Here is a 15,926-nt window from a genome sequence, read left to right on the forward strand (position 1 = left end):
GAACAGTCTTTGTTATGTCAAAAAATGTCTTGCATCAATACCCAGGAACTGGCCAAGTCCCTAGGTGTTTACTTCAAGACTTATTTTTTAAGAAATAGTTCCCCAAGGTGGGTCTGGGTTGAAACAAATCCCAGAACAATACATTAGGGAAGTTCCTTGTCCCTTTGGCTTGGGCTGTGGGTAGGGAAGATCTTATACATGAACCCTTCACTGCTGCCTCAAGCCAATGATCATCCTCTCCCCCACACCCTTTTTTAAAGGTATCCATGATATCACTAATATGCCTCTTGCAACCCATCTTCACCTTCTCATCCTATGTGTTTCCTGTTTACTTTTTCTAAATCCTCTAGGGAGGAATCTTCCCCATTGTACGGGAGAGTCCTTTAGGTCTTCTACCCTTCCCTGGGTGCCCATACTTTACTGGAGCTCCATGTCTGTAATTTTGTGGTCATGCTGCATGGCTGGCCCACTTCCCTTTCTGATTGCAGATTTCCTGGATCTCTTCTATGCCGTGTTTTGCTTGGACACACCTGGCTATCACACCTCTGGTGAAGTGTGGCCACATGCTTAAACATACCAGTACACCCCCGCGTTGCCTGTGGAGTCTCTGGCACTTTGGATTATTCAGTCAGCTCTTGTTTATTAAGAACCTACTCTTTGCTAGGCACTGAATTGAGTGCTGAGATTTTGGCATTCTGTACTTCAGTAATAAAATGAACCTGGAAGAACTCTGGTGCTAAATAAATGGCTTATTTGGTAAGGAAGCAGCTGGAGATTATACAGTTTCTCAGATTCAGTTCAACCACTATCTTTTGATGATAGGGATACCTTGTTGTCACTTTATATTGCTTATCTTTGTAGTGATCTCAGCTCCTTGAGGGCCCTGATTGTTTTTGCTTTTTTTGCATCCTTAGTGTTTAGTAAGGACTTAAATGTTTTTTGATTGTTGGCCAACTTCAAGCCATAGAAGAGACATTTTTCATCCATTTGGTTTTTCTTATGTAGAGTAATCCAGTCTCTGTAATATTTTGGGCCCTGTAATACATTGGGGCTTGATGTGGTCAGCCTAATGTGCTCCTCAATTTGGACTTTTCTCAGGACGTTTTCTATGACAGCGACAAACATATTTTGGCAAATTTACGTCTCCTTTTTTTTGTTTTCCTTGATATCAATAAGAAGTTTGTTGAATCTCAGTTATCCTTCTGGTGGCACCTGTCAAGGAATCGTGTATAGTTATTATGTACACATGAAAGACACCTTGTTGGATAAGAGTCTTTGAGGCTGTGTTTTGTTTTACAAGGGCTAATGTTTTTTCAGTTCAACAACCATTTAATACCTACTATGTGCAGTGGGTAGTGGGTAGAGCGTAAGCTTCCTATGGAGAAGGACAATTTTGTTTTTGTCTTGTATCCTTGGCATTTAGTACTGTGCCTGGCTCATAGCAGTGGTTGTTTGTCCTTCATTTTCGAAGAGAATCAGTGGCACCATTGGTGGTGTCTTGACTGGTTCATGAATTGGATTTAAGGGAGGCCTCACTCTCTCTTCCTGGGCCATCAAAGTCCAGTGGCAGGACAAAAGTCATGTTGCTTAGCGATGGCCCTTGATGTAGCGGGTGACCTTGGCATCTTTGATATCTGATAACGTTCTGAGCGTTCCGTAGTACCTGCATCAGCCACCTTTGTGGCCATTGAAACAAATTGTACTCATTTCACCCAGTCCATTGGGGAAAGTCTTCACATGCTTGGGGTAGATATCTCCCTATGGTTTTGAGGCTCATTAATTATTCTCCACCTAGTTTAGCCCATCTGCCCTGAGGTGATTTACTGAGGTATGGCTGCTGTATATGCTGCAGCTTTTTGGAGCCACAGGTGAGAGTTGGGTGAATCAGGTGGACCCCAGAGGTGTTAGTCCTCATGAACACTCCATACACTATGACTGGTAAGCAGTTCATAAACGCTTGTTGATTAACTTCAGGGTCTTGTACTAGATGCTAAGGATACAAAGATGAAAACAAATACCTGTTGCCTTTAAGACATTTACATCCTATATCCAGTGGGATCTTGTATTTTTTTTACACTTTTCAATAAGTTGTATAACTGAAAATATGCCCTGATTGAAGTCATTGAAATGGGCCTTTTAAAGAACTTCTTAACTCTCTGTGGTTGCTTAATCAGTAAAAACTCTTTAAAAAACAAAACAAAACAAAAACAAAAAACTTTTGCCCTCCAGAACAGTTATTTAGAGGGTAACATATTAAGTCTATATTTTTTCTATATCTTTTTGCCCTAGGCAGCACACTTCTGCTTTTGTTCCTTCATCAGGAAGAATTTATTCTTTTGGGCTTGGTGGCAATGGGCAACTTGGAACTGGTTCAACAAGCAACAGAAAAAGCCCTTTCACAGTGAAAGGAAATTGGTTCCCTTACAGTGGGAAGTGTCCACCAAATAGTGGTAAGTGTGTCATTAATTTGAGAATAGATACTATAGCCAAAGTGTTTTCTTTTTTTATGTCCTCAACCATCCTTTTGCCATTTCAGACTTGTTTTCCCATTCCCTTTTTCATGTCTCTGAATCCCTCTGAGTGGGATTTTCTTTCAATTACGATACTTGAGTCCAAATATGAAGATGTTTTATTATTGGTTCCTGAGATGAAACCTGGTAACCTTTAGTGAGTAGCAAAATTCTATGTTTTTATTTCTTTATTTCTTTTTTTTTTGAGGCAAGCAAGAGTTAAGTTTCTTTACATGTGGAGTAGACTTAACCACCAATATCCTTCATCCGTAGTGATGCTTATTATTGTAAGGGTATCATTTGAAATTGTCTCTAGCATTTTTTAAAAAAGTAAATAGCATCAAAGATTCCACGTATAGGCAAATTTTATTCTTTTGAGAAACCAAAGGATGGTATTTTGGTTACACTTTATCTTTAACAGTTGTGGAGAAGGAGTCACATATTGGTTTTTTTTATACCAAATGAGAAAGGATTGCTTTGGGAAATTATTAATCCCCATTATGTTTCAGAACATAGGCCACATTTACTTTAATGGCATTAGCCTGCCTGTGAGCTTTTGATGATATGTTTGTTATTTCATTGTGAGTTTTATGAAAGAAGGCAAAAGCTAATAGCCTAACAACTGGCTTTGGTGTAGTTTTTCCATAATTCAGTTGGAACAGTATGGTTACAATAAGTAATCATATTGATTTTCCAAAGATTCATCACTTCTGAATGTTCCTTGTTCTCCTGGAAGCAGCATATCTTAGAATGCTTGAGATAATATTGTCATGTCCATTCCACCGTCATCAAGACTGCAGAAATTAAAAGCCAGGCCAGCTTTGGATTGCACAGGATGGGAGTGAATGCAAATATAAATTAATAGGCAAGGCAGAACTGTATTATAGGAGTATAGGCAGGGGAACGTGTCAGGCTGAGAGAGGAAGCAGAAGTATCAAGAAAGCAGGCCAGGCCAAACACCAAAACGATAGTGGCAAAGAGCAAATGTCACAAGAGGAGAGAGTTGTCAAAACAAGCAAGGATTCACTGAACTGCCTGGAAAACTAAAGCAGTCTGGCAGGCATCACATCATGTAGAGATAAGCTTCCAATAGCTCCATGATTTCGATGGAAAAAGTCACATCATCAACAAATTAAAGAATCAGGGAAGAAATTACCTTTACACCTATGGATAGGGGAAGAATTCGGGGCCAGACAAGGAGTAGAGAGGATCTCAGAAGAATAATTGGACAATTTTGATCCCTTAAAATTTAGAACGTTTTGTATAAAAAAAACCCAGTGCAACTAAAATTAGAAGGAAAACTGTGAACCGGGAAGCAAGCTTTGTACCAAGTTTCTCTGGGTCTCATTTCCAAGACACATAAAGGACTGATTGAAATTTATAAGAATAAAATCCATTCCCCAATTGGTGAATAGGAAAAGGATAAGAATAGTTAGTTTTCAGAGGAAGAAATCCATGCTATCATTAGCAGCCATATGAAATGTTCTCCAGATCACTAACAATTAGACAAATGTGAATTAAAGCAGCTCTCATGTTCTACTTCACACCCTTCAGATTGGCAAAAAATGAGAAAAAGAAAAATAACAAATGTTGGAGAGATGTTGGGAAAACAGGCATGTTGATGCATTGCTGATGGAGCTGTGAATTACTCCAGCTGCTATAGGAAGTAGTTTAGAACTATGCCTCCCAGAGTTAGTTCACTGGAAATGTCCTTTGATTTATACTCCAAGGAAATCAAGAACAAAATATTTACAGTAGCTTTTGTTGTAGTGGCAAAGAACTAGAAACTAAAGAGTTGCTCAGCAGTTTAGAATGGCTAAAAAAATTTGGATTATGAATGTAATGTGCCGTCGTTTTGTAAGAAATGATAAAAAGGACTTTTTCAGAGAAACCTGGAAAAGTTTGTTTGAACGAACAGAGGATGAAGTGAGTAGACCCTGGAGGAAAAAGATATAGACAATAAGACTATAAAAATCTGCACCTTCATGTGACCTGTGTTATTGACCAAGTGTGGTTCTAGGGCATTGATAGATTGATTGGTTGCTGTGCTCCTCCTGATAGTTAAGGGGGAGGTAGGCTGAGCATAGCATGTGGGGTGGAGCTCATGCAGGGTCTTTGTTTTGTTGCTTAATTGTGACTAGGGCTTTTCCCCTAAAGTAGAGGGAAGTAGGAATGAGATCAAATAAATGCTTGTAAAATTTTTTAATTTGAAAGTTAAAAAAAACAAACAACAAACCAAAGAAAACCATAGCTAGCTAGGAAAAGGGTTTGCTGATTTTGCTGCCACTCAACCCATCTCCCTTCCCCCCTCCCTGCACCTACAGTCACTCTAGCTATGTACTGGTCAAGTCTGCTTCAGCCTCAAAAGAGTGATTCTGTCAACCAGCAAAGGTCCATTCAGAGACAGAATTCAAATAACTTAATTTTACTAATGTGTAAGAATTCCACTGAAAAGTTTACAGATATTGATTTAGTGTACACTTTGTCCTCAGCCCTATCTATAAAGCTGTTAAAAGTCCAAAGAAAAAAATTGTTTTGAATTTTTGTGAAGTCTGAGGTTAAAAAAAATAGATCAGGGATTTTGATTTGTAGAGTAAAGATACTTGTTCTGCAACACACTCGAAATAAAATTGGTGGAATCAAGTAATTGACTATTAAAATGAATGCCATTTAGCATTCAATGTAGTAAAAAATCCATTCCATTCTATGATATTGACATCAATCTTTCAGTGATTGAGCACATTGTATTCAAGAATCAACTCTGTCTGAAAATTAATAAAAGTCATACCTTTGTATAGCACAAATAACAGCATTTACATTACAGGCAATTCCACTGAAAAATAGTGCTTTATAAACATTAATTTTGATACCCCCTTTGAGAAATCCTGATTAATGATGTAAAAACTTTGGGCGTATATGTTTGGTATAGAAAGAGTCTTGGATTGGGAGGTCCGGAGACCTGGATTTTGGTCTTAGTTATATCACTGACTCACTGAGTGAGTTGCTTACCTTTTATCTTCTTTCCTGTATGTGAAATGACAATAAAAGGACTCAGACGATTTAGCTAGCTCACTGAATTGTGTTAGGAGAATCATAACCTGTCAGGAAGCATAAGCAGATGCTCTGAAGTGCAGTACAGAAGTCTTGCATTTTTAATAATTTGCATATTATTCTTTTTACAGATGGTGAAGAATACTTCTGTGTTAAAAGAATTTTTTCAGGTGGTGACCAAAGTTTTTCCCATTATTCTAGTCCACAGGTAAAAATATACTCATGTAAACTATTTTCAAGCTCATGTAACTTTTAAAAAATTCTTCAGAGAATTCTTATTTTGGAGACATGCTTTATGTATCCAAGTTATTTATTATAATATAGGAAATCATTGAGTATTTTCCTTCAAACTGGTAGTTGTGAGTGTTGCTTTGGCCAGTAGAACAGTCACTGTCCTTTCTGTCCCTTTTTTCTCTGGAGATTTAAATAGCCATATCCTTTTAGAGCAGTTAGCTCATTTTTTTTTTTAACTTGGAGCAGTGTAATTGCTTGCAAAGTCATTGAGATTCCCTCCTTTGCTGCTTTATGGAATTTATATTAAATAAAAGTTAGGATGATCACAATATTTCAGAACCCCCAGTTAAGAAAATTTCTAACATTTAGGCAGAGGGTTGACTTCTACCCTAATTTGAATTTTTCTTTATCTCTGGCTAACACCTGGCCTTTGTACAGTTGTGACAAAAGTTCAGGTTACATTAGGTTAAAGAAATTAATTGAGTATGCTACAATGTCTGTTAATGGATATGGACTGGGAGGGGAATGTAGGGAAAGACTAGATCATTTCTTAATTTCCCTTGGTTCTTAACGAGAGAGGGATAAGTGGTAGCTTTAGCCTGAATTAAGTTCCATGAGTCCTATAAGGAAGGACTGCCCTCCCCTAGATCTTCTCTGTGAGTGCTCAGCCCTGCTGTTTATTTCTCCTTTCCCCTGATGTTCCATACTCCTCTCTGACTCGGCTCTAGCGGTTTCTCCCTTCTCTCTGCCTTCTGATCTAGAAAACAAATATACATGTCAGAGCCCTTTTGATATTTTTTATTTCAGGCTCTTTAATAATGATCCACTTCTGTCTTAACATGGCCAGTTCTAAATTGTAGGATGACAAGTAAAGGTGCAATTCAATATTTTTTCTTTTTTCTTTTTTTTTTAAAGCTCAATTCTTTCTTTCTTTCTTTCTTTTTTTAATTTGTTTGCCTCTTTTACAATTTAGAGCCTTGGGCCACCAGATGATTTTAGATGTCCTGACCCTTCAAAGCAGATCTGGACTGTAAATGAATCTCTTATTCAAAGATGGCTGAGCTACTCCTCTGGAAGGTTTCCGCTGGAAATAGCCAAGTAAGGAAGAAAATTATCAGCAGTGATTAAACATAAACTTCATATGTGACAAAAAAAAGCAGAATGTAGAATCAGTTTTACTTGGGATTTTCCATTTAGGGAACCATGTCAGAATGACTTTAAGTCATAAGACACTGTTCACATTTTTAAAACTCCATAGCTATAGGTCACATAACACCATATATGAATAAATGAATGAAAAGGAATTATTAAGTGCTTACTGTGTACTGGGAACCATGCAGAAGCTAGAGGGGACTCTGAGATCATCTAGTCCAACAACCTCTCTTTCCTGGAGGAGAGGAAACTGAGGCCCAGCCCAGCAAGGAAGTGATTTTTCTGAAGTCACAGAGATAGTGGTGCCAGTCAGTATTTGAACCTAGGTGTCGTTCCTTCAAAGTTAGCACTCATCATACTATGTTGTTGTTGTGCAGTCGTTTTCAGTCATGTCTGACTTTTCGTGACCTTTTTGGGGAAAGATAGTGGAGTGGTTTTCCATTTCCTTCTCCAGCTCATTTTACATATGAGGAAACTGAGGCAAACAGGCATAAGTGACTTGCCTAGGATCACACAGCTAGTAAGTTATCTGTCTGAGGCTAGATTTGAACTCAGGTCTTCCTGACTCCAGGCCTAGAGCTATATCCATTATTCTACCTACCTGCCCCTGTTTCCTTTGCAGCTTGAAACCTAAATCTTAATTATCTCTGTGTCTCCTTTCATTTGACCAACTTTTAATATGAAATATATTTTTTGGTCTTATTATATTTCACATGTAAAAATTTCAAAAGAATTTCCCACATTTTGACAATAGGCATATTTAAATGTTTATTTGTATTTTGTGTATTAAACTGATTTTGGAGCCCACATTCCCCAAAACTGAAAGCATTTTTGAGAAGCCTGTAAAGCAGTGTCAAAAAAGTATTTTTTAAAGATGCATTACATCCTAGAAATACCTATTTTATGTTGCAGAACACAAAGCTTCTGTAGTGTTAGTGTGTTTCAATGACCAATTGAGTTAGTAGTTAAGCTCTAGGAATTTACATAACAAGATTAAATTACTTTCCAGGATCACAAAATAGCTAAGTCAGAAGTTAGAATTTGAACCTAGGAGATCTTGATTCCAAACCCAGCACTGTAATCCACTATTATATTGCATATATTTTAGTTACCACATTAAAAAAAGCTGTTTGTTTTCAGAAAAGTAGTCTGAGAAACATGAATTTAAATGAAGTAAACGTTTCTGAGTTAATTGACAATGGTACCTCAGGAATCAATATTCATTCATTAACATCATTTACAGATTCACTATTTGGGCATCAAGTTCAAAGCACTGTGACAGTGAAGAGAATTTAAATCTTCATATAAGTGATAAACAAATGAAAAATTAACATGTCATTTTCTGTGTTGTAAATTTTTATTCAGTGAGATTGATGGAACCTTTTCTTCAGCTGCTTGTCTTAATGGCAGTTTTTTAGCTATTAGGTAAGTGCCAGTCTTTTACTGTATCTGAATGTCACTAATTATACTGTTGAATAAGAAAGCTTAAGTGATTTCTTGTTACTTACTCAGAATCTTTTTATCTTAATTTTTTCAGCAACGATGATCACTATAGAACAGGCTCCAAGTTCTCAGGGGTTGATATGAATGCTGCTAGACTCCTCTTTCACAAACTTGTACAACCTGACCACCCTCTGATAGCTCAGCAGGTTTGTCTTAAAAGATTTTTTTATTTTGCATCATTTGTCCTGCGAGACTTGTTCTGTGAGCTTTTTTTTTAAAGACGTTATCAATGTTTTTGAAAACATTTATAGTAATTTACTTTTTTCTAATTAGTAGTAGTGTGTCGGTAATCAGAAACTTCAAATCTTAGCGGGGGGAAGATGGTTATGAATTTAGGAAGTAATGTGTCCATTTTGTATGCTATTTGATATTCTTTCAACCATGTTGTACTTTTGTATATTATAGTATTAAATAGTAATTATAGTAATAATGAGGTTTTGTTTTAAAGCAACTGCAGTTTATATTGCATTTCGTAGGGTGTAGGTGTAGTTAAAATGCTGAACAAACCTGGACAGCTAAACTCTTCTATAGTGACACAGATGAAGCTATTTTAATCTGAGCTTTGTGCATAGGTTATGTGTTAAGCTTTGTGAATTCTCTTGAAGGGCTTAGACACTAATTTTTAGGCTATATTGTGGTGATTTTCATTTTCTGATTGTATCTTATACTTTTTTCTTTCAATTTCCTATTTTCTTTATTAAAGCTTTGTTTTTTTTTTTTTAAAGTGATGTCCAGTATAAATTAAATAGGTTTTACTTTCTGTTTAAAATGCAGGTGGCAGCCAGTTTGGAAAAGAATCTTCTTCCAAAACTGACTAGTTCCTTACCTGATGTTGAAGCATTGAGGTTTTATCTCATTTTACCAGAATGTCCACTCATGAGTGATTCCAATAATTTCACAACAATAGCCATTCCGTTTGGAACTGCACTAGTGAATCTTGAAAAGGCACCATTGAGAGTACTTGGTAAGACATGATGTTTTCTAGAAACATGCTGAACAGCTGACCGAATGAGTGTCCTTTCTGCCTCTCCTCACTCATCCTTGCCTCATTCAGTGCTCTGTTTTGTTTTCCTATTTCCAGCCGCTCTTGTGTAGTTTCCCTTCTTATTTTTCCGAAATATGTTAGATGAACACAATTGTCCGTTGCACCCTTAGTTTCAGAATGCCTCCGATAAAGCTTTTTTTAAACATTGCTGATAGTAATGTTTCTCATCTGGACAGTTGCCGTAGCCTCCTAAGTGGTTTCTTGGTTTCCAGTTAGTCATTCATTCAGTAAGCATTTATTCAGTACCTGCTATATGCCAGGCACTGTGCTAAGTGCAGGGGATACAAAAAGAGGCAGAAGACAGTGCCTGCCTTCAAGGATCTCACATTGTAATTGAGGAGACAACAAGCAAACAGATAGGTACAAATATAGCTATATATAGGATAAATAGGAAATAATTAACAGAGGGAACGCATTAGAATTAAGAGAGGTTAGGGAAGACTTTCAGTAAAAGAAGGAATTTTAGTTGGAACTTAAAGGAGGCCAGGGAGGTCGGTAGGTGGAGGGGAGAGTGTTCCAGGCGTGGGGAACAGCCAGAGAGTGCCTTGAGCCAAGGAGGGTCTTGTTTATGGAAATAGCCAGGAAACCAGGGTCAAGATCAAGGAATACATGTCTTGTAGTAAGGTATGAGAAGCCTGGAAAGGTAGGAGGGGACTAGGGCAAGAATGACACACAGAGCATTTTGTATTTGATTCTGGAGGTGAGAGGGAACCAAAGGAATTTATTGAGTAGGGGGTGACATGTTCATACCTGCCCACTGCTGCCATTTTGGTCTTGCTAAAACACTGATCTTAACATCCCTTTAGAAAACCAATCAAGTCCAGAGTCTTAGTTCTGACTTTTCAGGCCCTACCCTCCCTTATACTCTTTCCCTTTATACACCATCATTTCTAGCCTGACTGCATTACATTTGCCGTCAACATTCCCTACAGTTTCCCTCTCCTTCCTGTTGCTTACCTTATTTCTTCCGCTTGAAATGTACCCTTATTCCTCCTAGCTCTCCCTGTCCAGTTTCTACCCATCTTTCAAGGCTCAGCTCAAATGCTGCACCTTCCATGAAGCAGTTCCTCCTGTTTCCTCAGTAATCTCTACCAACTTTTAGCTAATATAACAATTCATACCTCTTTTATTCATATTCACCTTATACCTTATATTATAGTTATGTCTGTATCTGTCTGTATTTCGTCTACAAGTCTATACATTCCATGAGGGAAGGGACCATGTACTACTCTTCTTTGCGGCAGCATGGTGTGCTGCACTTAGTAAGGCCTTGACAGATATTTGTGAATGAGTGTTTGATTACATCCCTTCTTTCTGCTGGGCTAGAATTCTCAGTTACCTGCATTATCAAACCTCCAGGGATCCTGCTTAGAGTTGAGCATCGTGTAGCCATAATCAAGTGCTTCTTGAATTTCACATTTTTTTTCTGGGCCTTTTCCCTCAGTTTTTGACTTCCTATTCTGGAATTGTTTCCTGGAATGTTGGATCATCTTGTTGCAGACCTTCTCCTTACCTTGACTTAATCACTTTTCTGCACCCCAACAGTCATTCCTGTACTTATTTCTAGCTATGTAATTGGCTTGTATAACTTCCTTGGAGCCTAGGAGCCCAGCACTGACAGTCCAGGTTGGGGCGTGCATAGGTGAGGACATTAAGAAAAGTCAGGCTATGGAAGCAAACCGAGCAGGCAAGGAAGATCATGGGAGGAATATGAGTCCAGACAGAGATCCACGTGTGGTAAAGGTGGAGTAGAGACAGAGGCTCTCTCTCAGAATTCATTCAGTACTTGCTAGCTGAAGAGGACTGTTTTCTGGCATTCAGATATTTTTGTCTTCCTGCCCTGGAGGGGCCAGTTCTTGAGTACACTGTACTTGAAGTTAATGACACACAGCTTGCCTAGTAGAGAGGCTGGGAAAACCAAAGGCAGCTATTATCAGAGGTATTTGATCTGCCACACAGTTTTGTGACATTTGACTTTTTCACTCAGTTTCCAAGATTGTATTGCATCATAAATATACTTGGATTGCAAATCTCTGTTATGTTGGATCAGAAAATAATGCTTGAAAAAAATCTGTAACTTAACAGCAATAAAATACTAAGTTTTTGCAGTTTCAGTATTTAAATTTAATCGTTTCTTGGGTGTTTGAATATTTAAACCAGTTGTGAATAGATATTAAGATTGAGGCTTTTAAATATCTTCTACTCTCTATCTTACTTGATTTTACACTGAGAAATCCAGAGGTGTCAAATCAAGGCTAAAACCTGTCCAGAAAGATGCTATTGTTCTTTTTATTTTTTCCATTTGTTGAAATTTTAGGATAGAAAAGACTTTATTCGTGTGGTAATTTGTGTGTGTTTTATTTATATGTTCATCCTTTAATCACAGAAAACTGGTGGTCTGTACTTGAACCTCCCTTGTTTCTCAAGATAGTGGAGTTGTTCAAGGAAGTTGTGGTTCATCTTTTGAAACTCTACAAGATCGGAATCCCCCCTTCTGAAAGAAGGGTTTTCAACAGCTTCCTTCATACTGCTCTAAAGGTTTTGGAAATACTTCATAGGGTATGTTTATTTTCTTTTTTCTTCTCTGTGGCTTTGTCATATATGTCACTGTTTATTTGTAACCCACTTTATTCTGGATTTACATAGAAGCCAAAATTTCATATCAGAAGACTACTAAAGATTCATCTGTCTTAGTTCCCTTTAAGAAATGCTTGTAGTTATCTCATTTGTCTGTGGCATGCCTATACATTCGTTATAAGGGAGAACAGTTAGGAAATTAGCAACCAATGGCTCCCTTTTCCATTTTATCATGAAAATATTTTTGTCTTGTTTTAGAATTTTTACCTTAATTTTAAGTGTCATATTGAAGTGTCATATTACTTTGGTTATTTAAACACATTTTTATTGTTCACATGTTCTCCTTGCCTCAGTCAAAATAGATCTCTGACTTGGACAGTGGATACATAAATAGCTCTGGGTCATTATTTTGCTAACTCTTCCCTACCATTTTCTGCAGAAAGTTTAGAAGAAGAAATGACATCTCTGCCATTTTATCATGTAGACAATTTAATGACCTCTCCTAGCTGGTACCATAGGTATGAGTCTATTAGACCATTCAGTCTTCATAGGATGTAATCTAATGGGAAAGTCTTTGTCTCCAAACCTTGAAGTGATTGGTAAACCCACCTGGACTAGTTCTTTTGTTCACTCTTTCAGCCATCTCAGTTGGAGGTTTCTAGACCTAACCTCCCTGGAATTAAGGTAAGTCAATCAGTCAGTCAGGAAGCATTTATGAAGTGTCTACTGTGTGCCAGACACTGTGCAGAAGTGCTTGGGATGCAGAAAGAGGCAAAAGATAGACAGTCCCTGCCCTTAAGTAGCTCCTGGTCTAATGGGTGAGGCAACAAGCGAACAGGTGTATACCAAAAACCCTGTACAGAATAAATGGGAAATAATTAACAGAGGGAAACCACTAGAATTGAGGGGTTGGGAAAGGATGCTGGGAGGCAGACATGAGGAGGAAGAGTATTCCAGCTATGAGGGACAAGCAGAGAAGATGCCTGGAGCTGAGAGAAGGGAGTGTCTTGTTTGGGGAACAGGCAGGGATGCCAGTGGTACTGGATTGAAGTGGCGGAGTGTGAAGTGTAGTAAGATTGGAAGGAGCGGGCTGCCCTAGATTATGAAGGGCTTTAAATACCTAATAGGATTTTGCATTTTATCCTGGAAGTAAGGAATCAGTGGAATTGATTAAGGAGAGGAGGTGACATGGTCAGAGCCTTCACTTTACAGAAATCGCTTAGGCAGCTGAGTGGAGGATGGACTAGAGTGGGGAGAGACTTGTGGTAGGGAAGCTCCCTGGTGCAATGACAGTAGTCCAGGCACAAGAAGATGAAGGCCTCATTGGGCTGGTTGGCCATATTGGAGGGGGAAAGGAGGCATGTTTAAGTGAAAAGTCGAGGATAGCACTTAGCCTTCTGACCTGGGGGAGTGGGATGAGGGATGGTGGTGCCCTCTAGAGTAGGAGAGAACTTTGGAGAGGGGGTGGGTTTGGGGAAAAAAATAATGAGTTCCATTTTGACATGTTGAGTACATGTTGAGTTTAAGGTATTTGTTGGACATCCAGTCCGGGATGACTGAAAAGCAGTTGGAAATGTGTGATTGGAGGTCAGCGAGAGATTGGGGCAGCAAAGGTGAAATTGAGAATCATCAGCAAAGAGATGGTAATTAAATCATGGGAGCTGATGAGATCATCAAATGAAACATTAAGAGAGAAGAGAAGAGGGCCTGGGATACCACCCAGTGGGATGCCTCCATTTAGAAGGTGTGATCTGGAGAAAGACTTAGCAGAGGAGACTGAGAAGGAGAGGTCGGATAGGAGGAGAATGAGAGAGAGGGGTGTCCTGAAAACCTGGAGAGGAGAGAGTGATCAACTGTGTCAAGGGCTGCAGAGAGGTCTTGGAGAATGAAGATTGTAAAAGTGTCTTTGGATGTGGCAACTAAGAGATCATTAATAACTTTAGAGAGAGTAGTGTTGGTGACATGATAAGGTCAGGAGCCCGATTGTAAGCGGTTAAGAAAAAGGTGAGAGGAGAGGAAGTGGAGGCCTCTCTCTGTAGATGGAGCAGCTTCGCCACAAAAGGCAGGAGAGATACCGGATGGCATGGTGGGGATGAAAGAATCAAATGAGGGTTTTCAGAGGCTGTTTGTTGTCAGTGGAGAAGGAGCTGGTAGAGAGGAAGACATTGAAGAGAAGTGAGAGTGACAGTGATGACGGGGGTCCTCTGTTAGAGGAAATGGAATGGAGTAGGGTCACTTCAGCAAGGAGAGGTGTTGGCTGTGCTTAGGAGTAAGGCTGCTTTGTCATGTGAGACAAGGTGAAGGAGGAGATAACAGAAGACGTGTGGATGTTATGGTCTCCATAGAGCAAGTGTCCTTTGTTAGCCTGCTCTTGGCCACTATGAGCCTGTGATCTCACCAGCCCAATGAGTATAGGCCAAAAGAGAAAAGGAATTGCTCATAAGAATGATTAAGTCTGAACATTTTTATCCTATATCCTACATGAATCTTCAGCCTTACCCAGAAGACTGCAAATGAACATTCTGAACTCATAAGATCATTTTTTATAGAGATGAGGTTTATGTGGGGGCAGGAGGGAGGAGAAGGTTAAGAATGAAGGGTAAACCCACGTAAATATAAAATTGAACACTATTTTTTAATAGTACCAGAGCAAGTATTAAAAAAAAAATTTTTAAGGGGGAGGGAGCAGCTGGGTGGTGTGTGGATAGAATAACGGGCTTGGAATCAGGAAGATTCGTTTTCATGAGTTTGAATCTGGCCTCAGACACTTACTAGCTGTGTGACCCTGGGCAAGTCGCTTCACCCTGTTTGATTCAGTTTCCTTATCTGTAAAATGAGCGGGAGGAGGAAATGGCAAACCACTCCTATATCTTTGCTGAGAAAATCCCAAATAGGTGCATATACTTATTAAGCTGGCGAGTTCATAGTGGTCAAGAGAGGCTAACAAACTACTCTTGCTCTGTGGAGACGGTATTCTTCTGCTCTAAGTAACAGCATTCCAAGGAGTAGGGTGGCCATAACTTTAGTTCCTTAGCAAGGACCTAAAGTCCCTTTCTGAAATCTGCAGAGCAGTCACAGAGCTCTCGCTATTTTTCTACTCAGAATCTTACTGTTTTATAAGGATTCAGCTACTGTTCTTAGCTGTCCTGGACTCTCCATCCCCTGATGGTTCAACCACAGTCACCTGTGATACTTCCCCCACTGTCGGTAATACTTGAGTTCTATCTTTGGAGAAACTCCAAAGATTGCTTTTTAGCAACAATCAATCAAGAACTGTTTATTAAGCTCCTGTGTGCCAAGTGCTGGAGACATAAGAAATTGTCTGTACTCACGAAAAGCTTATATTCTAATGGGGGAGACAAGTATGCATAAAAACATATGTGGAATAAATACAATTTTGTACAACATATTTAAATATAATGTAGTTTGAGAGGGAGGGAATCTAGTGTTTGGAGGGGATTGGGAAAAGCCTCATGCAGGTGATGTTTGAGATTCATCTTTCTTTTTTCTAGGAATTTTATCTTTATTTTCAGTACCAAGTTCTCTCCCTCCCTCTATCCCCTCCCCCATGCATCGAGAAGGCAAGAAATATGATACCCATTATATGTATGAAGTTATGCAAAACACATTTCTGCAACTTGGGCTGCATCTTAAAGGGAGAAAAGATTTACGTGAGGTGGTGTTCAGGAGGGGTGTGTGTGTAGGGCACCAGTGCCAAGGCATGGAGCAGGGAGATATGTAGTGTTGGAAACGAAGACTATAAAAGGAGCACAGTGATGTCCAGTGGCCAGGGCTTGGTTGCCCGGGACCTTAAAGGAGGAATTTCTCGTGTATCTTAGAGGCAGTTTGGCAAT

At 38.9% G+C, this 15,926-nt stretch overlaps 1 protein-coding gene across 1 annotated transcript in view; it reads left to right on the forward strand.

Annotated features, from left to right (window-relative positions):
• The window catches only part of HERC4 (HECT and RLD domain containing E3 ubiquitin protein ligase 4), an 85,770-nt gene that overhangs the window by 40,336 nt on the left and 29,508 nt on the right, over positions 1-15,926 (forward strand). Inside the window, exons 9-15 of the mRNA XM_027840514.1 lie at positions 2,290-2,450; positions 5,693-5,769; positions 6,769-6,893; positions 8,313-8,372; positions 8,485-8,596; positions 9,225-9,414; positions 11,882-12,054. Of these exons, the coding sequence (XP_027696315.1) occupies positions 2,290-2,450; positions 5,693-5,769; positions 6,769-6,893; positions 8,313-8,372; positions 8,485-8,596; positions 9,225-9,414; positions 11,882-12,054 (898 nt within the window). The remainder of the gene's footprint in view (positions 1-2,289; positions 2,451-5,692; positions 5,770-6,768; positions 6,894-8,312; positions 8,373-8,484; positions 8,597-9,224; positions 9,415-11,881; positions 12,055-15,926) is intronic.

The sequence above is a fragment of the Vombatus ursinus genome, unplaced genomic scaffold, assembly GCF_900497805.2.
Source record: "Vombatus ursinus unplaced genomic scaffold, bare-nosed wombat genome assembly UNPS02014847.1, whole genome shotgun sequence".
Taxonomy (NCBI): domain Eukaryota; kingdom Metazoa; phylum Chordata; class Mammalia; order Diprotodontia; family Vombatidae; genus Vombatus; species Vombatus ursinus.